General features: G+C 41.3%; 2 protein-coding genes across 6 annotated transcripts in view; both read left to right on the forward strand.

Annotated features, from left to right (window-relative positions):
* Positions 1-15674, forward strand: part of SEPTIN6 (septin 6) — a 69613-nt gene extending 53939 nt beyond the window's left edge. For 2 of the 5 annotated variants that reach the window (XM_075835853.1, XM_075835849.1), the window contains one exon: positions 6968-8152. Coding sequence is in view for 3 of the 5 variants with exons in the window: in XM_075835849.1 (XP_075691964.1) it covers positions 6968-6992 (25 nt within the window). In the remaining 2 variants the exon portion in view is untranslated. Of the gene's footprint in view, positions 1-4608; positions 5949-6967; positions 8153-10231 lie in introns of those variants that run through there. The other 3 variants (XM_075835852.1, XM_075835850.1, XM_075835851.1) reach the window with 2 other exon arrangements.
* Positions 15675-20401: 4727 nt separating this feature from the next.
* NKRF (NFKB repressing factor) lies at positions 20402-26974 on the forward strand. Its single transcript, XM_075835855.1, has 3 exons — positions 20402-20817; positions 22843-22967; positions 24804-26974. The coding sequence occupies exons 1-3, from the start codon at positions 20615-20617 to the stop codon at positions 26843-26845; spliced, it is 2370 nt and encodes a 789-aa protein (XP_075691970.1). The 5' UTR covers positions 20402-20614; the 3' UTR covers positions 26846-26974.
* Positions 26975-27509: the final 535 nt, after the last annotated feature.

The raw sequence follows: 27509 nt of genomic DNA on the forward strand, positions 1-27509 counted from the left end.
CTACTACGTAGTCGAAACCTATGGTTTGTGTCAGTCAGGGCTCCGTTCCGACGGAAGGCTGCATTGGAACGGAGCCCTGACGCACTCAGGAACACAGCCTTGGCCCGCTTTTTGACTGAAAAATAAAGTTATGGCTCTCAGAATATGATGACACAAAACATTTATTTTATAAAAGTGATTTTATTGTGCAAACGCTGCTAAACCTAAAACTATATATATATAGTATCGCCGTGATCGTATCGGCCCGCAGAATAAAGTAAAATGTAATTTATTGCGCACGGGGAGCACTGTAAAAAAATAAAGAATGTTAAACGCCCGAATCGCTGTTTTGTGGTCACCTTCGCTCCAAAATAAAATTGAATAAAAAGTGATGAAAAAGTTATGTACCAAAAAATTGTATCAATAAAAACTACAGCTCGTGTCGCCAAAAATAAGCCCTCACACCGCTCAATCGACCAAAAAATAAAGTTATGGCTCTCAGAAATTGGTGATTCAAAACAATATTATTTTTTTTAACAAATAGTTTTTTCTTTAAAAAAGTAGCAAAATATAAAAAAGCCTATATAAATTTAATATCACCGTAATCGTATTGAGCCGTAGAATAAATTAACGTTTTTACTGCACGGTGAAAGCCATAAAAGCGAAACCTCAAAAACAATGGAGGAATCAGTTTTTTTTCCAATTTCAGCCCACAAAGCATTTTATTTTCAGTTTCCCAGTACGTTAAATGGTACTTTTTATGGTGTCAATAGAAACCACAACTCCTCCCGCAAGAAATAAGCCCTCACACTACTCTATGGACGGTAAAATTAAAAAGTTATGGCTCTTCGAAGGCGGGGAGTGAAAAACATGAATGAAAAAGCCAAAAAAAGGATCAGTCCTGAAAGGGTTAATTTTCTAGTAAACATTTATGACCACATGGGGTATTGCTGTACTCGGGAGAAATTGCTTTACAAATGTTGGGGTGCTTTTTCTCCTTTTATCCCTTGTGAAAATGAGAAAATGCAACATTTTAGGCCTCATGCACACAACCGTAGTGGTGTGCACGGACCGGGATTTGCGGCTTGGACGGCCGTAGTGTCACCCATTGCCACCCGGGCCAAATCACGGGCCATGCACATGGCCGTTGTGCATTTATTTCAACAAGCCTGGACCCCAAAATGCGGCCGTAATAAGACATGTTCTTTCTTTTTGTGAGCAAAAAAGAAGAAAAAAAGACCACAAAAGGCGCTGCTAATGATTGGCCTGATGAAGACGCCTGTCCTGCGTTGAAACGCGTAGCCTGTCGACTTATATTTCTATTAAAATTATGAACATCGTTCATTTTAGATTTCCCTTTTATTAGCAGTGCCTTTTTTTTTTTGTTTTTTTGTGTTTTTTTTTTTTTTTTTTTTTCTTTTTTGCTTATGTATTTGCAACAACTTGAATTGGTGCTTTTATGGACCAGGCAGCAGCTTTTATCCCCGTAGTTACCTGCAAATTCCTAGTGTTGTACCTGACAGTACGAACACTACAAGGTGAGCACATTTTATGTTCTCTTCTGCTCTCTGCAATTCTCCCGGGTAATGTGCACTATGTGATGCCGTGTTTTGTTTCCTCTCTTTTAGTCTATCTATTTGTGGTCCAGGCTCCCGGGCAATGCACGGACTGTGGAAACCACGGTCGTGTGCATGGGCCCATTGAAATGAATGAGGCCGCAATTCACCCGCAGATTTGCGGGTGAATTGCAGCGGAAAAGATAAGTTCATGTGCATGGGGCCTAAGTGGACAAAAATGTTGATATTCATTTTCACGGCCCAATTCCCCTAAATTCTGCAAAAAACCCATGGTCAAAATGCTGTCGTTTTCAAAATGGGTCACTTTTGGGGTGTTTGCAACGCCCTGGAGTGACCAAAACTGTGGAAACGCGACATGGCTCTGAAAACCATTCCAGCAAAATCTGCGCTCCAAAAAGTGGTGCTCTTTCCCTCCTGAGCCCTACCGTGGGTCCAAACAGCAGTTTATTACCACATATGGGGTATTGCCGTAATCGGGAGAAGATTTTATACAAATTTTAGGGTGCTTTTTATTCTTTGTAAAAATTAAAAAGGTCTACGTTTTTCAGAATAAAAGTCGATTTTAATTTTCACCGACTAATTCCAATAAATTTAGCAAAAAAACTGTGGGGTCAAAATGCTAACTATACCCGTAGATAAAGTCCTTAAGGGGTTTAGTTTGCAAAATGGGGGTCACTTTTGGGGGGTTTCCACTGTTTTGGCACCAAAAGACCTCTTCAAACCTGACATCGTGCCTAAAATATCGTCTAAAAAAGGAGGCCCCAAAATCCCCTAGATGCTCCTTTGCTTCTGAGGCCTGTGCTTTAGTCCATTAGCACACTAGTGTCACATGTGGGATATTTCTAAAAACTACAGAATCAGGGCAATAAATATTGAATTGCGTTTCTCTGGTAAAACCTTCTGTGTTACAGAAAAAATTATATTACAAATGAATTTTGATAAAAAAAATTAAATGTGTAAATTTCCCCTCTACTTTGCTTTATTACCTGTGAAATGCCTAAACGGTTAAACATTGTGAATTCTGTGTTTAATACTTTGAGGGGTGCAGTTTTTAAAATGGGGTGATTTATCGGGACTTTCTAATATATAAGGCCCTCAAAGCCACTTCAGAACTGAACTGGTCCCTGAAAAAATGGCCTTTCTAAATTTTCTTGAAAATATGAGAAATTGCTGCTAAAGTTCTAAGCCTTGTAACGTCCTAGAAAAATAAAAGTACGTTCAAAAAACGATGCAAACATAAAGTAGACATATGGGAAATGTTAACTAGTAACTATTGTGTGGTATTACTATCTGTTTTACACGCAGATACATTTAAATTAGAAAAATGCAAATTTTTGCAAATTTTCTCAATTTTGGGGTTTTTCACAAATAAATATTGAATTTATCGTCCACATTTTTTCACTAACATAAAGTACAATATGTCACGAGAAAACAATCTCCGAATCGCTTGGATAGGTAAAAGCATTTCAAAGTTATTACCACATAAAGGGACACATGTCAGATTTGAAAAAATCCTCTGTCCACAAGGCCAAAACAGGCTGTGTCCTAAAGGGGTTAATGCATATGGCCATAGTGGTTTTGCAGGCCACAAAACCACGGATCTGTTGCGGTCCATTTGTCTGCAAAAACTTTACGTAGTGTATCCAAATAAATTAGTATACACAGAGTTTTTGTAGCCTTTATTTGCAGCCCCCACACTGATCCGTGGCCATGTGCATTGCTCCATAGAAATAAATGGGTCTGTGTGCTATCCACAAAATTGCAGATAGCACAAAGAGAAAAAAACAACACTACGGTCGTGTGCATGAGGCCTTAGTGCATCTTAAGCCATGCCTGTTTCCACTTGGTCACGCCCCTTTTCTGCTAAGCCACACCCCCATGTCGGATGAGGTGCAAAAAGTGTCAACGCTTTTTATAAGTGTGCTCAATTTGAGCAAGAGTTCTGGCGCATTTTTTAGTAGTAATACTGCCCAATAGTGTCCTAAAAAAAGAAAAAAGTGCCATACAGCTGAAAAATACAAATCTTAGCCTCTGCAATGAGTAGTGATAATGTCGAACAATTGGTTTGGTGCAGAAGCTCAAATTTTCCTACATCTTTAAAGAGAATGTGTCATGGAGACATTACTGAGGAGCACTTCAGTGCCAGGATCACCAAGCTGTCGGCTGCAGGCAAACGATGGCACCACTGCAAAAGTTGTGCCTAAATGTGTGAGTATAGTGACTGTGAAGACCAGGAGCTTTGCAGTGATGCCACCATCATTTGCCTACAGTGTGAGAAAATATCCAGAGCTTGTTATGTATTTTAGACTATGGTGACATCACGTGTGACATAAGGTCGGCTAATTCATTGTGGACGACTAAGCTTTAAATACAAGGGCATACCACAAAAAAAAAAATATATACATTTCTATATAATGTAAATTGATGGCAGACTTCTGCAACTGTATAGGCATATGTTACCGGCACTTTTCAGATGTGGATGTAAGACTCAAGCGTGGTGTGAACAGAGCCTTGTATCTATATGTGACCTGTAGAGTTGTGTTCATATTTAAAGAGAACCTGCCACCTGCCAGAAAAACTTCAGCTGACATCTGAGTTGGATTACAGGCGCCTCACCGATTCTGACTCTTTTTATTATTTTCTTGTAGCCCCCCCACCGTTACTGAGATATCAGTGGTGCTAGTTTTGGTGCCAGATATTCAAATAAGGCCTCTGACTGTCAAGCGGGCGGGTAGCACCTGTCACCTGATAAGGGGTAACCGCCCACTTGACAGACTAAGGCCTCATTTGCATATCGGACTCCATAACTAATGGCCCCAATATCTCAGGAACGGTGGGGGCTAGAAGAAAAAAATAAAGCATCAGAATCTGTGAGGCGCATGCAATATAACTGAGACGTCAACTGCATTTTTTTTTAGACTGTACAAATCCAATTCAGAATTTTCTTGTAAAACCTCCTTACATTGCATGCTTTCTGTGCTAACTTCACAATTAGGATTTGTTTTGCTCATGACATCGTTAATCCATTTTATTATTTCTGTTTTGTTCACAGTTCTGGTTTCCTGTAATTCACATCATTTTGGCACGTTGCATTGATTCCCCATGTTTTTGTTTTTGTTTTTTACCATATCATCTGCTTCCAACCCATCACTGTTTATTCCTTTGCATGAAAGCCTGAATTTTTGGCAGCTTGTAGAAGACGTCATGAGTTGTACAAAGACTGGCACTGATGCAGATTTTATATTCCCTCATTTTGCTTTTTTGCATGTACTGCTAATAAATCCACTTTAATTATTCTCCACTGACATCAAGACTTTGAGGACCTCTCCTGTCTGTGTTAATGGTCTACCATAAAAGGATGGACCCATGCTGGTTCATTATTCTACACTGGTCCCAAATAGATATGTGCTGTGTTTTTCTCATTTAAATGGTCACTCCGTTTTCAACAAGCTTTGTATAAATCAATAGTATAAGCAAATATAAGAAACTTTGTAATATATATTATTAGAAAAAAAATGCATCTTCACTTATCGGGTTCCTCTGCTCCCCCCCTGTTAACTGTTCACTCAGGGTATGTTCACACGCTTAACAAAAAAACATCTGAAAATACGGAGCTGATTTCAGAGAAAACAGCCTCTGATGTTCAGGTGTTTTTGAAGCTGAAAATGAAATTTGGAGCTTCTTTTCAGACGTTTTTTGAGGCGTTTTTCTTAGGCGTTTTTCAGTGTTCAATGGAGAATCACCTCCAAAAAACGCCTCAGGAAGTGACATGCTACCTCTTTTTACGGAGCGTCTATTTATGCTCTGTTTTTTGACAGTGACGCGTAAAATAAAGGCTCGTGGGAACAGCACATCGTAATTCCCATTGAAAGCAATGGACAGATGTTTATAGGCGTATTAGGGGTGTTTTTTCAGGCTTTTATTTAATATTTATTGCATATCAGGGCTGCAGAAGTGACTCCCAGCAACCACTGTAGGAAGCTTTCATTAATGAGGCTGCTCTTAGACTTTTCTAACAATTCAATTTCAATATCCATCCTGACGAAAATTAAAAGGGGACTAAACTTTTTTAAAAAACGTATGTCCTGTCATAGGTTTTGATCAGTGGGGGTTCGAGCCGATCACTAAAACGAAGCCGCAGAAGTGTTCGGGTGAGCACTGAGCCACTTAGTTTCTGATCAGCTTTCCGCAAAGCCAAGCGAGCGGTGTACGGTTTCGATAGAAAGTCTATAGGTCCGTAATACCACTTGCTCAGCTTTTCATTTTAGTGATCGAAGGGGGGTCTCAGTGCTCGGACCCCCATAGATCAAAACTTCACATGTCACTAAGACATGTCAAAGGATTTTTAAAGGGGTTTGCACATCTGCGACATTTATGACCTATTCACAGGATATGTCAAATGTCAGATAGATGCGGGTCTCACCTCTCAGGCCCCCACCTATCTCTAGAACGGGGCCCCCTTAACCCTGCTCTACCCTATTCTCGCTGAACTACGTGGTTTTCGGAACTCCCATAGTAGTGAATGGCAGTTACGGAAGCAGCGTAGCATGAGAGCTATGCTGTTTCCGTAACTACCATTTAGTTCTATGGGACTTACGGAAAAATTTTCATAGTCCCGACTATATGGTCAGGAAGTGGCCAGGATGCAGCTGCAGCAGAAAAAGGTAGAATGGGATTTAGGGGGCCCCGTTCTAGAGAGAGGTGTGGGTCCCGGAGGTGGGACCCGCATCTATCTGACATTTATGGCATATCCTGTGGATATGTCATAAATGTCCCTGATGGGAATGCCCCTTTAAATAGTTTGTTACCCTTTTTTTTTTTTTTGCTAATAGGAGAACATCCCATAGATCTAGTTATTACGGCCATTTACATGTAGTGATGATTTCTACAATTGAGACCAATAATATCTGTGCGATGAAACCCACCCTATAATATGTAAAATGTTCCAAGCATTACTCTGGGTAGGCACTAACACCCAATCCGTTCTCTTTGAGAAGACCACCCCTGATCTAGACCACATTTGTCTGTGACTGATATCCTATGTATATTGGCCCTCTTCTTTGAAATGACCACCGCTTTAAGGGAAAGTTGTTTTTTTTTGTTTTTTACTGCAATTTTGGGTGCTAGTCTCGAAGTAATTTTAAGGATACCATGATGTTTTACATTTACTCTGCATGGGAAATGTCTGGCTGCAGAATCCCAAGCGATAATAGCTTTCTTCCATACTTGCCATTGCTGTGTTGTGCCCGGTGTTTAAAAGCTCAGCAGCTGAATGTTGGTGGGCTTGCAGTGTGATTGATCAGGGTTAGAAAATAGTATTTTTTGTGTTTTTTGTTCTTTGTTTGGATTTTACTCTTAGAATTGTGTTCTATATAATTAATTTAATTTTACATTTGTTTTTTTCTTTCCAGTAACCCTTGGCTGTGCACTGAGTAATATTACTACTCTGATGGAAGATACCTTCCTAAAATTGCACCTATTTCTTATGAATCTCATTCATATTAGTATGCTTAAAGGCCATTAATTGTCAATTTTCATGCAGAAATTGTTAATGCTTAACTAGTTCTGTTTGAGGTGAAGTAGTCTTGTAATGGGTTATCCAGTTTTTAATATTTTCTGATGTGTGATTTGAACATGTCCGAAAATTGCACTACTATGGATGACCAAAGATTGCTAAAATCATGAGCTGTGGAAATGCCCAAGTCACAATACAATCAAATAAAAAGAAGTGCAGTTTTTTAGTCTTGCACCGATGTAATTTTCTGACATGTAAGAAAATGTTCAAATTGGAGAACCCCTGTAAGCAGTATGTATTTTGGCACTTCATTTGAAGAAACTTTAAATTTATATATTTGTTAAGATTGTAAATGTTTTTTTAACTCTAATGTTGGTATTTAACTGGTGTATAAATATTGTGTAAGTTTTTTCACTTTTTATATCCAATGAAAGCAACTACATTTTTGTTTAAGGGGCTGCCTGATTAAGTCCTCCACTGGGCTCGCTTCAGAAACGCCCAGCGATCAGCTTTTATTGCCAGGGAAAGCTATGGCCAGCCAGATCCTTCCGCTGAAGGAGAAATGTAGTGTAACATGCAGCCATTCAAACATTTGTAGGCCGCTTTCGGCTCTAGCTCGTAGATGGCGATCCCGAGAGAGACACCTCTGCTTCCCACATGATTTCCATATGCCTTAATAGGTTATATTGAGAGTGGTTGTCTAAGTGAGAACAAACCCTTTAATCCCAAGTCAGAAAAGGGCAGTCTTCAATTTGGTTGAGGAAAAGAAACACGCATATACATGAGACCTATTCTATGATATATTCTGTTTTTCCATGACTAGTTTTTATCCCTCTTTGTTAACGAGTACACAGCCAGTTGATGCTTATTTGTAAGGCGTAACTAGGATTTATGTTTAGTCATTAGCTGTTTTGCTGGTGTTACTAGTTAAGGAGCTTTATATTAAAAACAAACAAACATACATGCAAAGTGGTGCTGTCATACAGTCTTTTTATAGAAGTGTATTTGTATCTATTGTATGTCATGTATGTCATTGTTATTGTCTGAGCATTCTGAAAAATAAAATGTATGTTACGACCAATGAGGTTGGGTTATTCCCATTATTACTTACAGAATGCTGAATGTTAATGTTTTAAAAATGAAATGGGTTGGTGCCAACAGTGGTGAAAAGTCACATAAGTAATTACATTGAAATAAAATTTGAAGAATGCCTCCCAGAAAAATGGCAGACATTTCCTTTTAGTTTAAATAGAATAACCGTAGAAGATCACCATATCAAAATTTAGTATCTGCTGCACCCTGTTCACATAGGCTTAATCGGCCTCCGCTAAAAGTATTTATAATGAATGTCCCCCTTTTACCATAAATTTACTTTAGGTAGAAAATTCTATGCTGATTAATATTTTAAAATATATCTTAATAGCGGTGGGAGCTACAGAGCTCAAAATACCCTGCATGGATAGAAATGTTAGAATAATTTAACTGCCTACAGCCACCACTAGAGGGAGCTTACTGCATACGGTTATTGATATTAATGTAAGTTTACTCTAGCGGTGGCTGCAAGTTGACGGAATGTTTTTTTTAAAATCTGAGACTAAGCAGGGGATTTGGAGCTTTGTACTGGAAAAACAAAGCTCCTATCGACATAACACTATTTTCTGAAATTAATTCGCAATGGTGTACACTCACTTTAAACCAGGTAGGTGTGCACAAACAGAGTTCAAGTACCCGGATTCGGTTCTATTTAGTTGCTTATAGAATATAAGTTCAAGTAACTGTTTATCAGAATAGTTCTCTCTGTGCCGATTCTGTCAGTTTAGCTGCACTGGTGGAAGCTGTATGGTTCTCTCAGCCGATTCCATGTATACAGGATACAGTAAATTAAAGTGCTTAGAATAAAAGAATAAATTCCATTCAAAGTTTTCCATAGCCTTTAAGGGATAGTTCACCAAGCTTCTATGTACACAAGATGCATGGAAGCTATCGGAAGAAGTAAAACATTATTATTTTTTTTTAATAATCAAAGTGCTTGTTAATTATTATTAGGATTTCACAAGATTGATTTGGCTAAGAACCGAAATGTACTCTTGAAGGGGTTGTCCAGTCACATATATTTTTTTTAATATTTTTTTTACAAAGAGCTTAGAATGCTATAAAATAACAAAATAAGTTTATACTCTCCTTACCAATCCTCTGGGGCTCCTGTAAGGACGCTTCCCGTGTCCCCTGACAGTTTCTGTACTTCCTGCTCCAGCGATGACAGTGATTGGCTGTAGTGGTCACGTGTTGTGTTGACATGTCATCGCTAGAGAAGGAAGAACAGAGAACGGCGAGGGATGGGAAAGTGCGAGTATTACAATGCTATGAAATAACAAAATTTGTAAGTTCTTGGTAAAAAAAAATATTGTAACTGGTCAACCCCTTTAACTGTTGCTTCCCCTGGAACAAGCAGCGGATCACAGGGGCTTCGAGCAGTGAAAACCATCCATGTTATTAAGGGATCTGCTATCTGAAAAATGTTTTTCCAGACCATTCCAGTTCCAAACCTTAAAAAGGGATTGATCACACAAACCCTACTTCCCTGAAAGTGTACCTCCAGTGATCCACTTAAAATCCTCTTAGGATATGCACCCAGTGTGTAAATTCACATTTATAATCTAGAATTTAAAATGGAGTGCTCTATGCTGTCCGCTTTATTTAAAGGAGTATTCCGGTAATGGCAAATTGTCACCTATTAACTGGATAAGTGGTAACTGCCCATCAATCTCCAGAACAGTTTCCTCAAGAACACTGCCCTAAGGAGTTGAATAGACGGGCAGTCGAGCGTGCGCCCTGCCGCTCCATTTTGTACTTTAGACCTCTCCTTCCTAATTCACTGATAAACCGCTGAGCTTAGAATGGACAGGCTTTATAAAGGTGCTGTACATGAGAATCTAGGCGCACCATCAAGCTATAATTTTTCACTCAAGGTACACTTTAAGTAGAGGGCAAATTCTTTGAGAATTTTACTATTCACATATTTTGAAAGGTCCTACTGCCATTCTAATACTTTACATATCCTCTTTAAATTCCTATTAACACTAATTATATTTTCTTTGGTATTTTCTTATCACTTTCTTGATGATAATTACACCTTATTTCTCTCCTTTTCTCCCTCTAGCTTCTTTTAATCTATTTCTGCATCTGTCTAAAGGAGAAGACTACTCTTTGTAGAAGATATAGAGGTCGTATTTTATCTGGAAATGGGAAAGGAAAAATAGTTTATAAAAACCAATAATAACCCTAACCATTGCGGTCAATAATTTGAACAGTGTTCTTCTGTAACTTGCATGGTATACATTGAGATATTAGAAAACCATTTAACATTTGAAGGTTTTACAATGTATGACTAACACAACTCCATATTAACGGCCATCAGTAACAACAGTATGTGTGTATATATATATATATATATATATATATACACACACACACCCTATTTTTGCTTTTTTTTGCTATAGAGACTGGCTCATGTATATTGTTTACCCACAGAGCTATGCTCAGGTTAATGTTAAAGCCATTTTTAACAGTTCTGGGTTTGTTAATACCCTCTAAAAAATTAAAGGAACATGTCTAGTTTTATTGTACCTTCTATTGTGACCAAGAGCAAGTTCGTCTTTTGAACCCTTTTTTTTTTTTTTTTTTTTTAAAACTTTGCAAATCTATAGCTTGACTTCCCTTTTGATTTTGAAATAATACAGTAAATTTGAGTCTGCACTTAGAATTGTGCAAACTGCAAGCTAACCTCTCCTTTCTGGTTCAGTGTGTGTACAGTGCATGCTAGTCTGAGGGTATGTTCACGCGCTAAATGAAAAACGGCTGTAAGATACCGAGTGGTTTTCGAGGGAAAACTGCCTCTGATTTTCAGCTGTCTTTTAAGCATCAAACGTTTTTGTTTTTATGCGTTTTTTGGAGCGTTTTTCTTTTGACACAATTAAAAACTTCTCCAAAACGGGCTCAAGAAGTGACATGCACTTTTTACAGGGCGTTTTTCTATGCGACGTTTTTTCAAACTGTGTTTTTTCCATTGAAATCAATGGGTAGAGGTTTGGAGGTGTTCCGCTTCCATTTTTTTCGGGATGTTTACGGCTTGAAAAATGGCTGAAAATAAGCAGTGTGAACATGCCCTCAAAGGGTTTGTCTCAGGATACATATTGGAGGCTTACATCTAGATCTACACTAGAACAAAGTGGCAGTACCAGAAAAGTGTTGTGCCTCTCTACTCCGCATTCCAAATGATTATGCAAATATTATTTTTTGCTGATTTTCCTAAATAGTCGATGCAAATGACAGTCAGTATAATCTTCACGCCATCAACCGTTTGAGTATAATGCATATTTTATTGAACAAATCTCCTAATGACAGATTTTTATTTTTTTTTAGAAGTAAAATAACTCAAAATGCACTGTTTCAAATTATTATGCACAGCAGAGATCAAAACATTTTAAAGGTGGTAAAGAGAACTAAAATGGTAATTTGTTGAATTTGCAGCATCAGAAGGTCATATTTACAGAAATCAAAAGCTCTTTCAATCAAAAAAAAACTTAACAGGCCAAGTTACATGTTAACATAGGACCCCTTCTTTGCTATCACCTTCACAATTCTTGCATCCATTGAATTTGTGAGTATTTGGACAGTTTCTGCTTGAATATCTTTGTAGGATGTCAGAATAGCCTCCCAGAGCTTCTGTTTTGATGTGAATTGCCTCCCACCCTCATAGATATCTTACTTGAGGATGCTCCAAAGTTCTCAATAGGGTTGAGGTCAGGGGAACATGGGGGCCACACCATGAGTTTCTCTCCTTTTATGCCCATAGCAGCCAATGACACAGGTATTCTTTGCAGCATGAGATGGTGCATTGTCATGCATGAAGATAATTTTGCTACGAAAGGCACGGTTCTTCTTTTTGTACCACGGAAGAAAGTGGTCAGTCAAACTCTATGTACTTTGCAGAGGTCATTGTTACACAGTCAGGGACCGCCTTGCTGACGTCACAGCCTTGTTGGGACATGGTGGCCATTCAACTACTCCATCCATCTGGAGCATCCAGGGTTGCACGGCACTCATCAGTAAACAACACGGTTTGAAAATTAGTCTTCATGCATTTCTGAGCCCACTGCAACCGTTTCTGCTTGTGAGCATTGTTTAGGGGTGGCTGAATAATAGCTTTATGCACACTTGCAAACCTCTGGAGGATCCTACACCTTGAGGTTCGTGGGACTCCAGAGGTACCAGCGGCTTCAGATACCTGTTTTCTGCTTTGCAATGGCATTTTAGAAGCTGCTCTCCTAATCCTATTAATTTGTCTGGCAGAAACCTTCCTCATTATGCCTTTATCTGAACGAACCCGTCTGTGCTCGGAATCAGCCACAAATCTTTTCACAGTACGATGATCACGTTTAAGTTTTCTTGAAATATCCGATGTTTTCATACCTTATCCAAGGTATTGCACTATTTCACGCTTTTCGGCAGCAGAGAGATCCTTTTTCTTTCCCATATTGCTTGAAACCTGTGGCCTGCTTAATAATGTGGAACGTCCTTCTTAAGTGGTTTTCCTTTGATTGGGCACACCTGGAAAACTAATTATCACAGGTGTCTGAGATTGAAAGAGCCCTAAGACACAATACCATCCATGAGTTTAATTGAAAAACTAATAATTAAATGTTTGACACTTAAATCCAATGTGCATAATAATTTGGAACACAGTGTATTTCCTGTTGGCTATGCATGTTCAGCCAAATATGGTTAGTGGACGACCATGCAGCCACTTTGAAAAAGCCGTCATGCCCTAAACTGATTGAACATGGTAGTATGTCCTAGAAATATACCTCCAATTTGTATCCAGAGACAACCCTTTTTAATATCCGAACATTACATAATAGGCACTCAGCTAAGCTAATAAGCATTTGTCATTATGCTTTTGACTGGTTCCAATACCAACCAGCATAAATCAGAATGTAGAGCTAAGCTATATAGCAGACTGCTCCTTTATCAATATAACAAACAATAAAACAGGGTATCTGCAAAGTTGCGGGTAGATTATATCTAGAAGTGATCTGTAAAATGGTGTCCGAAGAACCTATTCTTTAATCTTGTATTAAAGTGCCACTGTCAAGGAACAGAAGCACTTCAATCGAGAGCTTTTATAAGACGCACAGAAAGGGCAAGTTCACACATAGCGTAAATACTGCAGGATTTATGTAAAGTATTTCCCTTTGGAAAACCCGCAGCATAATACAGTAACGGCAGAGTGGATGACATTTGAACAAATCACATCCATGCGCTGCGTAAATAAGCGGAAAAAAAACACTCAAATTGACATGTGGTGCGTTTTTTAATCCGCACGATGTCCGTTGTTTTTGCTGTTTTTTTGTTGCAGGTTTTCCCCATTGAATTCAATGGGGAGGTAAAACCCGCAAACAAATAGCAGATGTTGCGATTTTTGCGGTGGTTCTGCTGGAAAAGTCACAACTCCACAAAAAAAAAAATCTTGTACTTACCCAGACTTCTCTGCTTCTTCGTCCAGACTAGCCTCCTGGGATGAAACGTTATCCTAGGAGGCCGGCAGAACTTCAGAGGGTAAGTTTAGACGTCGTTTTTCCTTTTCTGGTTTCCACAGCGGACATTCCAGCCACAATTTGGCGCGGTTTTTCGGCCGAAATTCCCTGCAACAGCCAGGGCCATTTGTTGTGTACCTTTTACGCAGCGTATCTGGCCTGTGTGAACTTACTCAAAGGGTTAACCTAGTGGGTGCTAATAGCTCTCAGAACTGGCGCTTTGTAGCGTGCCCGTCATCTAGCTGAAACGAGCATTTGAGAGGAACTGTAAACGGCCTCTTAACACCCACTACTTTTAACCCTTTATAGAGCTCTTGTAAAGTTTGAAGTGCCTCTGTGTCACAACAGTGGCAAATTAATTGAAAGCACACACTTCTTTACATTCAATATTTGGCACAAAAATGCATTATTTACAAAATGATCATCTTGAAAATTTTATTTTGAGTTTGTTCCTTTTCTGCTAATCCAAAAGAAGAGCCTTTCAGCTCCGTATAACATCCGCTTCAACTGTCGCTGGAAGACATCTTGAATAAGACGTACTGTAAATCTTTTGGAACAATCCTAAACACTTTGTTGTTTTGGTTTGTTTTACTGATTAGATTTTGTTAGAAGCCACTTTGATATGGTTGCTTATCAAATACACACTGCACTGGAAAATTTTAACCAAAAATACCTCATAAGTGAGCAAAAGCTTCCGATCCCTTCCAGAAGTCTAGTTCACATCACGTTTTGGCTCTATGTTTAGTGTGTACATTGGGAAAGCTCCCAGCATACACTCTAAACGTGTCCATAAGGATCCATTAACCTGACGGAGGCCAAAAAAGTGTTTCCTTTCAGCCTCTGTCGGGCTGGTATATGTTGCTATACTGTTTTTTTATTTTATTGGATGGTATGGAATAGCGTAATATACCACGTGGTATATTTTTTTTATTTTATAGAACATGGGAGCCCATGGGCGACATATGCCACTATGTCATACATCACAGGCATCCGTCCAACGCATACGTCATGGGCTTTTCAATCGCTTTTCATGACGTATATGTTAAAAGGATACTATATTAGTCTATGGATGACGGATGCCTAATAGTGGCATCCATCACCAATCGGCTATAATGGTGTCCGTTTAAAAGATGCCATGAACTTTCATGATCCTAGTTCATGATGTATCCGTTTAACATATACCATTATAGTCTATGGTGATGGATGCTACTGTTAGGCATCTATCACCGCCTACGTTTGACGTATGCACAGTGAAAATATATGTTAAACGTAGGTAAAAAATGTGATGTGAACTAGGCTTGATAGGTATATAATGGAGATATGCTTTACACTTTATTTTTTTCCTTCTGCTTGGGATCCATGGCCCTAGGAAAAAAAAAGGAAGTGGAAACGGATACACAGGGCGGAATTTATTAAAACATTTTGGCATAGAAACAAGTTGCGCAAAAGTTTTTTTTTAATTTTGACGCCGCCTCCACCACTTTCACAAAGTGGGCAGGGCTTAGTGTGTGTGTGGGGGTGGCATCTGTAGCCCGACCAATTCACTATAATTGGTTAGTGCATAGTTTGTATAGTTGGCCAGAGATGCGCTTAATTTATTAAGACTGGTGTATAAGTGTTAGATCTAAGTCTATACACACATTGGGAATGAACTTTCCTACTGCTGGGGAAACGTAATTAGACGTTACCAGCTTTCTAGGATAGTTGCTCCATGTAATTTTAAAGCCCACAAACGATATATTTATTTGTCCTAATATGATCAGACCTCTGATGAGGTTTTCCAACAGTGTTTATGCTGCTCCTCTTGTCTGGTCCCTCCTAAGTCCAGGCTGGAAATTTTGGCTCGCCTGCTATTGTTGAACTACTATTCTTCGCATCCAGTACTTCCAGTCAGCCCAGTATGCTCTGTATGAAAATGTGTGGATGGTAATGCATTGTATACATATTTACTTTTGGAACAACACTATCTCACTTTCTGTACATTTTCAATAAAATCAATTAAGTTTCTGTCTTTTTAGCTTCTTTTATCCACCCATATAAACTGTGCAAGGTTGCAGGCATAGCAGAGCATGCTTTGGGGCCCAAAATGGGCCATGGGCCATGTGCCATGTTTTAACAGATGCCATATTACAAAAATATATATATTTTTTCCTACTTCTAGAGGTGAATACCTCCATCTTACAATGTAATATATGGAGGCATGCAAATGGAAAGCGACACAAAAAATAAATAATTGGAGGCGTACAGAGGTTAAGAAGAGGCCTCATGCACCACTATGGAAGCCCTAGTACTGATCCGTATAAAATGGATTTCCAATACAGCTGTGTGCAGGCGCACACCCGATTGTCAATTTATTCATATATTTACAGGAGGAATAACAGAGAAATGACACAATTCAGAGTTCTATGTAGCATAAAAATTCACCAAGAATCTGTGGTACATACACAACAAAAGCTGCGTGTTAGGCTTCGTTCACATCTGCGTCGAGACTCCGTTTATGGGTTCCGTCGGACCTTTCCGTCTGGGAATCCATGAACGGAGTCCAAACAAACGGAAACCATAGGTTTCCGTTTGCATCAGCATTGATTTCAATGGTGACTGATCCGATGCATATGGTTTCCGGTTGTCATCGTTTGGTATTGATTCTGTCAAAACGATGGAACCCTTACACGAGTCGACTGCGCTATGCATTCCATCAAAACGACGGAACCCTTGCACAACGGTGACAAATGGAAACCATTTGCACCAGATCTGTCACCGTTGAAATCAATGGTGATGCAAACAGAAACCAATGGTTTCCGTTTGCTTCAGTTTGGATTCCGTTCGCAGGTTCCCCTGACCGAAAGGTCAGACGGAACCCATGAGCAGAGTCCTGAAGCAGATGTGAATAAAGCCTTGCTAATGCAGATTTCACCCCTCTGATTAAAAGGAGTGAAATGACATGCTGTGGATTTTAAAAACATCAATTTCCGTGCAGAAAATATTGGCAGCATGTCCATGAGGTTTAATGAAATCTCATCTACATTGTTAGTACTGTATTCCACTGCAGATTATCCCATTTTCAGGGGGCCTGAGAAAAGATGCTCCAGCATTGTTATTTCATGAGGAATACAAGTATTTAGTAAAAGTGACGTATCGGGAGAGCTGACGGGTCTTTAATAATTGGCAACAATGGATTTGGTCTTTATGTCCTATTGAATATAATCATTTTAACATACAGAATTATCAGTGACACCTTGGTGAGTAACTGGAATTTGAAGGAGAAAATACAATGAGGGTGGTAGGTACATGCGTATCTGCGTGGTTTTTAAATGATTGTTAATGTCTGCACATTTTGCAAAAATGCATGGACCATTAACAATTATTTAAAGGGAGTCTGTCAGGACTTTTGTCCTCCACACACCGCTACCGCCACGAGATAGGTGTAGGGATAGACAAGTTTAGGCATACCTGTCAGTGTTGTGGCAGAAACCAACACCCTGGAAAATGCGTTTTAATCTTCATACGCTGAATAGAAAGTGTCCGGCTCCTAGCTCCCCTACCCCTCCGCTGTTGAGTGATCACACACGCTGTATGAGCAGGGGCGTAACTAGGAAAGACTGGGCCCCATAGCAAACTTTTAACAGGGTCCCCCCCCCCCTCCGCTGGGTGCCACACACAGCCTTCTTTGTAGATAGTGCCCCCTGTAGATTCTGCCATACAGCCCCCTATGTAGATTGTGCCTTACAGCCCTGCTGTGGTCAGTGCTATACAGCCCCACCTGTAGATAGTAGCACAACCCCCTTGTAGATAGTGCCCCCTCCCCCTCGAAGACATGCAGCCCCTTCTTTTAGATAATGCCCCCGCCTCCCCTTGTAGACAGTGCCATACAGCTCCCTTGTAGATAGTGCCATACGGTGCCCCTGTAGATAGCTCCATTCAGCGCCCCCCTATAGATATGTTCCCCACTTCCCCTTGTAGATAGTGCCAAACGGCCCCCCTGTAGATAGCGGCCCCCAAACAAATAAAACCTCGTTCCCGCGACGTACATAGCATCAACGCTGATCGGATCCTGTGACGTCATCATGCCGGCCTGTGCAGGAATCCCGCCCCTGCGCCTGACAGGTTGCATGCCGTGGCCTGTAGCCTAGTAAATAACAGAGCAGGGAGATACATCCCTGCTCTGTCAGTGTTCAATAGTATCTGCGTCCTAAGGACGCAGATACTACTGAATGTGGCATTGCTGCCGCTGTAGCAGACATAGCGACGCCATCGGGTATGGAGGGGCCCGTGAATGCGGGCAGCATGGGCCCCCCCATGCCGCTAGTCCCAAAGCAGCCACTGGCTGCTAAAGCGGTAGTTACGCCACTGTTTATGAGGCTGAGGACCAGTAGAGCGACAGGTATGCCTAAACTTGTCTCCCCTGCACCTATCTAGTGGCAATAGAGGTGTGGGTGGGACAAAAGTCCTCAAAAGACTCTTTAAAAACTGCCGATTTGCGGCTAAACCGCATGGCTGCTCTGGGTTTGGCCACACAACAACCGTAACATGTGTCCCTACCCTAATAGCAAATATTATGAGGTCAGACCCAGTGCAGATTCTAGAGGACTATATAAAGCTCATAAGTGAGAGTGGTAAACAAGTTATTTTACCTATTAAAATTATTAATTTAAAGTAAAAAAGCTGGACAAAAACTGAAAAAATTAGCGCTCTTCATCACCATAAATGTTACTGAACCAAAATCGCAGTTCCAGAGAATTCTGCTGGATTTTATGCGCACCAGCCATGACTCCTGAGTGACAAAGTAATGGGCTTTACAGGAAAATTACTGGCCTATCCGCAGGATTATATCTGATCGGTTCGGTTCTAACTCTCGGCCCCCTGCCAATCAGACGTCTGAAGGGGCTGTGGCGCTTCCCCTTCATTGCGTACACAACATTCATATTGGCTGTGCACAGAATTACAGCTTCCTCCCATTCAAGTGAATAGACGAAGCTGTAATACTGTGCACAGCTGCTACGAATGTGATGGTTTTGTGCAATACAAAGTTGTGTAATCGACGAAAGGGAAGCAGCGCTTACCAGAGCGCAGCAACCCCTTCAAACAGCTGCTTGCTGAGGGTGCCGAGAGTCGGACTCCCACTGATAAAATATTTATGGCCTATTCTGAGGATAAGCCATCAATTTTACATCATCTTAAACTGGTAAACCCCTTTCATACTACATTTGCTGCTTAGGGCTAAGAGAGTATTTCCCATGCAGACTTCTGGATGGTTTAGAGCCACTCAAAAATGACAGTCTACACACAGGCCATAAATGCAGCCTATAGGAGATATCCTCTGGCCTTCAGGTAAGTGATTTTGAAGCAAGGGGGGGGGGGTGTATACAAGGGCATAGCTGTAAGCAAAAGTTAACTTCTGATTCAGGTTTTGCCTAATCCGTGTGCTACGAGAATGTAGAGAAGGTCGGTCCGGGGCTGAGCAACTCTTATATAATCTCATAAACAGGCATGATCATCAAGCCACTGCTAATGGGATTTGTGTAGAAACTTGTTAGATGTTTTATTTATCTACTGAGTCAATAAGGAAAAGGCGCTGGTCATGATTTTATGAGGTGGGATAAATTTACTTGTTGACCCACAAGAAGATGTTTGAAGAGCGTCATGAAACAGTCAAGAGCCCAAGAGCGCCATGAGGATGAACTTCATGGAGAACATAGAAGCTGAGCTGCTACCTTACCAACAGGACCCTAAGAGCAGTCCAGTAAACTTTAGGTATGTTGTCTGTACTTTCTTGAAGCAGTTTATATACATTTTCAAAGCATTATGTCTGTTTAGCCTGAAATGTATTATTTATTTATTTATTTATTTTTAAATGGTTATTAAGAAAGCATTGTGGAACCTGGAAAATTTGCAAAGGCTCACTCTGAGATTATGTCTCTATTTCACATCTTGTCAGTGCAGATGTCGAAGAAATTTTCCGTGTGGATTCTGTTGCAAAAAATAAAATAAGTGACATAGTGGCGGATTTCCACAAGTGGATTCGCTCCATTGAATGGGGCTACTCCTTGTGCAGGATCCACGGCAAATTAAACTAGAAATCCACATCAAAAAAGCGGATTTTTTAATACGATTTCCTAAAAAAACAACAAACATCCGAAATTAAGACCTTTGTGACCATACCCTGTGTTTTTCTTCACACCTGGTAAATTCTTGCACCTGTCCTATACATCTGAACGGGGATGCCGCACATACAATAGAGGCAGAACATGCGGCAGCTACTGGAATACAACCCCTATTATATGTGTGGTGTGAACCTGTGACTGGATCCCTTCTCTACATCTACAAAAAGACGTGTGTGGATTTAAGCCAAGGATTATGGAAAAGAGAGGAAAACAAGCACCAACTCCTGTCTCAGGTGGTTAGGGGTGTCCTAGTGTTAACCAGCACCAGAAAGGGGGTTCTATTTCAATCTTTGCTTTTGGGGGCCTACTGGGAAACTTTGATTCTTGGTTGATGGCTGTTATTAAATCATGGTATCATACTTGGCTGAGAATTTCCTACTAATAGCAGTTAACGTGTTAAATCATAATGGTAAAATAATTGTTATTGTGGCGAAATATCTGCTATAAAGAGGCCCCTCAGATAGTCCCTAAATGTTTGTAGCTAATGCCTCCTCCAGGCATAGTATTGTAGTACCCTGGAGGTAAGAACGCTAGGTGTCGCTGTGCGACACAGGCGGTCTCTATGGTTCCTATCGTCTACACGCTGTGCATCTCTATGGTTCCTACACACCGTCGCATGAGACGTCAGAGCTCGGTAATTCGTTTAATCAATCGCCGTGTGGTTTTCTGTGAAGATTGGGGCCTGTCCGGGGACCTCGGCGGCGGCGGCCCGTCTGTATAGAGCCCTCATTCCGCTTTGTAACACTAGTATACTGGTGCGGAGTACACGTATCTGAAGCTCAGGCCATGGATCCTGGCGGTAAGGCGGCCTCCGGTAAGGGGATGCCAGTGTCACTGGAAGATTTCCGTCAATTCCACGAAAATGACAAGCAATGGGCCGCCCGCAAGGAGTTCCTGGCACGTCACATTCACGTGTACCCCGGCCGCAAGGTGGACCAGCTAATCGCCCTGTCTGTGGTGTGGAGCAACATCGTCTTCATAGGGAGCCGGTGAGTGCAGTGCGTGTATGGAGGCGGCCGGCGGTCCTCCTGCAGACACTAATGATCGGGGCTCCATAGCTTTGTATGGAGATGACTATAAGGGCTTGTCCACACGTAATGGAATTTCTGCAGCAATTCCGTTGAAAGTAACAGACAATCGGGAAAAAACGCATCATTTCCTGCAATTTGTTTTACTGCAAAAAATGGTTTTGCTGCGTTCGTTATTCTCTGGAAAATGCAGCAATTCAGTCCACTTTCCGCAGTAGGAATTTACACGCTGCGGTACAAAAAATACGCACCGCAGGTCAATTTCTGCTTGGTCATTTCACATTTTAAATTTTGTTAAATCTCACCCACTTTGCTGCTATTGTATTCTGCTGCGTATCTTCCGCCCGCAGTTCTGGACGGGAAATACGCAGCAATTCCGTTACGTGTGGACGAGCCCTCAGGCTACACGCACACCTTGCATATTTTTCTTCGCAAAATACACAGCAAAACCGCAAGAAATTCACAGGAAAGAAAATGCACCTGAAGGTTTTGTTTTTTTTATGCATTTTTTCAGTGTGGTTTTTACATTTTGCTGCGTAAATTTCAGCATTTTCATGCTGCGGGTTTTGCTGTGTATTTCTTTAGAACTACAGGGATCGAATTTGCAAGCAAGAATATGCACCGCCATCATTATGACACTGTATGTTTGTAAACAGAAAAGCATGTGGTGCTTTTCTGTTTTCATTTATAGTTTTTACTGCTGTTGCGCGAATCACGCGCGTCCCACAGAAGTGCTTCCGTGTGCTGCGCGTGATTTTCAATGGGTGTGTGATGCGCAAAAAACGCACTAATATAGGACATGTTGTGAGATTTACGCAGCGGACACACGGTGCGTGAAACTCACGGACTGTCTGCACGACCCCATAGACTAACATAGGTCCGTGTGAGGCGCGTGAAAATCACACGCGTTGCATGGACGTATATCACGTTCGTCTGAATAAGCCCTTAGTCGCAGGGGGTGATAAGATGTGCAACTACTCAACTTCTCACCCCTGTAGTGGGAAGAAAAACCAAATACTCCCTAAATGAGACAGATATCATCTCGGATAGGTAAGGGGGTGATAACATGGAGAGTTTCTGCATCCCCCTGGGGTTATGGGAAGGCTGTACAGGAGGAGAGTGCAGTAAAGGGATGTTCTCTCTTCTTGCTACAGAGAAGAGACCGCGGCACTCAAAGTAGCAAAAAATGTTGTTTTTCTTTAATTCAATGACAACATGGACATGCAACGTTTCAACCCTGTCATTGTCTTTTTCAGGGTCTTTTTTTTTTTTTTAAATCTTTCCTCTTGCTGTCACTTTCAGCTTCCCCTCTCCCTTAGGCCTTATTTACATGGGTGCGCATCTCGGACGTGACAAACGGCAGTTTTTCAAGTCCGAGGTGCATCCGTGGTCTGCGCTGCGGGACGCGATGCGATCCCCCCATAGATGAGTCTATGGAGGGAAGTGTGAAAAAATATGACATGTCCTATTTTCTCACAGACCCTTCACACGGTCCGTTGAAACAACGACTGTGTGACCGGCCACATTGAATTACAAAGGTCCGTGGGACGGCCATTGAAACAACATTTAACACGCTCGTGTGAATTAGGCCTTAGGCTGTGTTTCCATCATAGGATCAGGTGAATGGAATTGACGAGTGCAGGATTTGTCATAAAAACGGACACCAACAGCGCTTGGTGGATCCCATTGACTTTTAATAGGGTCCATTGGGTATCATTGAAGTCTGTTGTTTTACCAAAAAGTTCTGTGCCCTGAATATTGCTCTGGGAGTTATGAGCGTAACGTACATAGCTGGTAAGGAGTAGGATTGTTGAGAGGACCTGTGTCAAGGGAAACCATGGTAATAGATTGTCTTAAGCCATTTTTATATACAGCCAGGCTGAGTGTCTGATGCCTATGTACTGTATACAACTAGAGCGGTAGGTATGTTTGGTAAAATAAATGAGCCCATAAATGTATTTGAGGTCCCAATGTTTATTCTCTTAGGTATGGCGAGCAGTTAACACAAAAAGTCCACCAGTTGGCTGAAGGAATCGACATTGGTGAAATTCGTTCATATGAGCTTGTGCCTGGCGCCAAGGCAACAAAGGGACCTACCACTTCTGATGCCGGTAAGTCTTCAAGAATAAATCTCACGTTGTCTGTATGGTAAGACATAAATTCTTTTTTTTAAATCATTAGAGAGTAGGCAGAAAAGAATCCCGTACAAATTGTGGGGCAAAGAAAAGATTTCATCCAATAAACGGCAAAACATGAATCCACAAAGTCTAGGAACAATTTATTGTATTTAATCACAATATTTCTAGCAGGACTCAAGATTGTCTGGAAGCTAAGGGTCAGTTCACACAGAGTTTTTTTGAAGCGGAAAATGCGCCAAAAAAAGCCTCTCATTGATTTCAATGGGAGGCGGAGGCGTTTTTTTCCCACGAGCGGAAAAAGAAGGGACATGCCCTTTCTTCGGGCATTTACGTCTCTGACCTCCCATTGACATCAATGGGAGGCAGAGAAAGCGTATTTCGCTGCGTTTGTTTTCCCATGGCGCTCAATGGCCGCGGGCGAAAAGCGCAGCGAAAATCAACCAATGGAATGCCTGCAAAAAACTCTGTCAACCCAGTCTACGGCTATGTTCACACGGAGTATTTTGCAGGAGGAATTCCGTTTGGAAGTTTGAGGCAGATTTTACTCTCCCTGCACGCCGATTTTCGCTGCGTTTTTCGCCCGCGGCCATTGAGAGCCGCGGGCATAAAACACAGCGAAATACGCTCTCTCTGCCTCCCATTGAAGTCAATGGGAGGTCAGAGGCGGAAGCGCCCGAAGATAGGGCATGTCGCTTCTTTCTCCCGCGAGGCAGTTTTACTGCTCGCGGGAAAAAGACGCCGACGCCTCCCATTGAAATCAATGGGAGGCATTTTCGGGCCGTTTTTGCCAAGTTTTGCGACGCGGTTTCCGCGTCAAAAAACTTGGCAAAATACTCCGTGTGAACATAGCCTAAGGCTTTGTAGACTTTAGAGACCATATTTGCGATCGTTATGAATGACAAGTTGTAAGCAAAGTCTCCGATATGAAAAGATACAATTTTATTTTATCTACAGAGAGGTGACCTATTGGGACATTTTGGCACAAGTAAAGGGATTTTCCCAACTCGGTAATCAAAATAATATGCCATCACTTGCTGATCATCCCCCCGATGTACTCAACCAATCACCAGAATGAAGCAACCAAAGTCTCTGCAGCATTTTCTCTACACAGCACTGTGTCTGATAGACCTACATAGAGCGGTGCTGCCCCCTTTGTCCCACTGGTCAACGCTACACTGATCAGCAAGTTATGGCATATATGAGATCACTTTCTGAGTTGGGAAAACACTTTTAAATAAGCAAGAACTTCCTCACTCACCCTTAATGACTGTGGTCTTTGGTTTCTATCACATATAAAGCTCCTTTGCTTGGACGTAGTCGGCATGGAAATGGATTATGATGTTGGACGTGCCGGAATATTGCTATACTATCCATATTTACTTATAGCTGGGCACAATAGGTTTGGGATTTAACAGTTTATCAAGTGTCCAAGGCGGGGAACACAAAAAGTTCTTACCAGACCGAGCCCCTGGCATGCCAACGTAGCTGCTGTGGTCCTCCTCGTCGCTGTTTGTTGACAGGGCTGCAGCGATAACGTGCCCCTATACCCACCTGGTCGCTGCACCTAATCAGCGGTCCTGTGCCGTATACCAACAGAGGCCAGTGATTGACGGCAGCAATCACGTCATGTCCGCTAATGGCAGCGGCAGGACTGGAGCAGCTACGGGGGAACGCTGGGGATGTCCGTGAGTAATGCTTTTTTATTATTATTACATTTCGCCAACCTTGGACACTTTTATTTATTTATTTTTAACTCCCTTGGGAAACCGCTTATACATAGTAAATAAATATATATTTTTTCACTTGCAGCCGGTGGACAACCAGGAAAAAAGAAGTTCGGCCCAAGGCCACGTTTTGAACCAGTACATTTTGTAGTGAGCACAGTGGAGGATGACAAGCAGTTTATGATGACTAAGAAAACAAAACTTGACACAAGCAGTGAGAGCATAACAACCACACCTCATACATCTAATGCATCAGCCGCTGTCAACGTCCACACAGAAGCGGAAAAACACTCAGAAAAGGAGGTGAATTACAGCCCTTATGTATATGATCCTAATATTGTTGATGAGCAAAGCAAAAGTGACTGCAGTAACTACATGACCAAAACGGAGCAGGATTACTCTGCCAAGTTCGAGTCTCATTCTTCAAATGTGTCTAAAGATTTCCGTTCAAATGTGCTCGATACATGGCAGGACGTAAACAAACAAGGGAGAAAAGGCATTGGTTTTGTAAAACCACCCAAAAAACCTGGCAAGTTTGGAAAGGACATGGACATTGCGTCAAGTTCCCGGGGTCGCACAATTCAGATTCCGAATAAAGCCAGTGTTATCAAGAAACTTTCTGGTAATGTGAAACAAATTATGGGAAATCCTGAAGTGACCTCTGGTAGCACGCGTATTGGCTATACCCACATATTAACGCAGTCTGTTCAGGCATGTAAAACAAATCCAGAATATATTTATGTTCCTATTAAGGAAATACCTCCAAGCAATCTCCCTAGACTTAAGAAAATCCACCCAGACGGCTATGCTTGTGAAGTCCGGTGCCAAGATGTTTATTTAGCTACAGGTTATTCATGGACCAAAATTGGGTCTCGTGACAAAGCAGCGGAGCTGGCCATACAGCTTCTATTAAAGCCAATGGTGAAAGTGATAGCTGTGAAGCGGAGGTGTGGCCAAGGTTATCGTGAAGACCTGGTGGCATGCTCGAGTGACTCGCCAAGTAATGAATTCCCACCCATTCTGAAACAAGAAGATGGCCCTGTGAATGAAAGTCTCCCAGCAGGCCAACAGAGTACCGATAGTCCAAAATCCTGGTCAACATTTGTTCTCACAGAAAACGCATCTGATGCCATAAGTATTTTGTACAAATCTGCCGCCTTAAACAAAATGACAGTAGAATATAAATATGACCGTATGCCCAATAACGCAAGGCGATGCAGTGTATATGTGCAAGGCCATTGTGTAGCTGAAGCATGTGGAAATAAGAAGAAAAGCAAGTATGCTGCCGCTGAGCAGGCTGTCGAGTTCTTGAGGGGTTTGCAGCATAACCAGCAGAAGTCCGACACGACCTTGGGCAATGGTGCCATAACCTCCTTAAAAGACATCGTGATTTGTGAGAATATTGGGAGTGATATCGGCATTCTGAATAGCACTGCGCAGTTTAACAAGGTGCCCATAGAATATGTTATTGAGAGAACGTCTGGCGTGAAGTGGCAGTGTAAAGTCTTCATCATGCAACAGCTTGTAGCAGAAGCCATTGACGTTCGAAAAAATGTAAAGCATGAGGCTGCAAAGGCGGCGGTGTTGGCTTTAAAGAAGACCCAACCAGTGATCATTAACAATTCAACAAAGGGCCCTGCAAAAGATGCCATTTCTCGAAATCAGATCCGCGGTGTGTCAAATGTTGAGGCATACAAACAGGAAATCAAGGAGGACAATATTGGAAACCAACTTCTAAGGAAGATGGGGTGGACTGGTGGAGGCTTGGGCAAGGAAGGGGGAGGAATTGCAGAGCCAATTTCCGTCAAGGAGCAGTTTAGTCGTGAAGGCTTTGGTTTAGCCACAACCAACCAACAGATGGCCAAGAGAGACATTGATAAAATGATCAGGAATTATGCGTCGTCTGGCAATCCGGACGACCTAACGTTTTCTATAGAACTGAACAATGAAGAACGGAAATACATACATCTACTTTCGAAGAGATTTGGACTTAAGAGCAAGTCTTATGGACAAGGCACTAAAAGGTTTTTGGTAGTAAGCAGAAAAAGGAAGGTAGAGGATCTTCTACATCAGCTCCGACAAGAAGGGCAGGTTGGCTCCTACGCTCTAATTCTGCCCAACCAGTAACAAGTTGACAGGCGTCTTGTTTGTTGTTTAAAAAAAAAAAAGGTTATTCGCAACACTGTTTTACGTTGTACATTTGTGTAACTATTAAATAAATGTTGGTTTTACCCTAGTTTACTGTTGTAAACCGAAGCAGAGTATATCTTTTTATTTATGGAAAATGTTAAATTTTAATGGCTAGTGTTAACCTAGTGCAGTTGCACACGACCGAGTGCCACTTGGGCTGTTTTTCACAGCATCCGAGTGGCACCATTCACTTTAGCAGGTGAATTGGGTCCGTGAAAACCGACCCGATTCTCCAATCCATGGAAAGATACGACATGTCCTATCTTTCCACGGATCACTGACTGGACCCGGCCGGCACACAAGGTCGTGTGCGTGAGACGTTAGATGAACTTCTGTAAGTATTTAACCTAGGAACACTTTGGTTTTATGTTTAGTCATTTCTTACCGATGTTGCGAACAATTGTTTTCCCAGGTGCCAGTTTTTTGGGTGACTGTATCGTGATCACGGGGTGGTAATCTGAACCATGATTCATAAAAACGTTGAATGTGATTTTTTTTTATTTGATTTTTTTTCTCTCCCCATCCTGTATTATTTCTTAGTAAAATTGATACTTTTACCAGTTAACTTTTTTGGGTTCCTTTTTCTACATTCATATTCTGA

The sequence above is a fragment of the Rhinoderma darwinii genome, chromosome 8, assembly GCF_050947455.1.
Source record: "Rhinoderma darwinii isolate aRhiDar2 chromosome 8, aRhiDar2.hap1, whole genome shotgun sequence".
Taxonomy (NCBI): domain Eukaryota; kingdom Metazoa; phylum Chordata; class Amphibia; order Anura; family Rhinodermatidae; genus Rhinoderma; species Rhinoderma darwinii.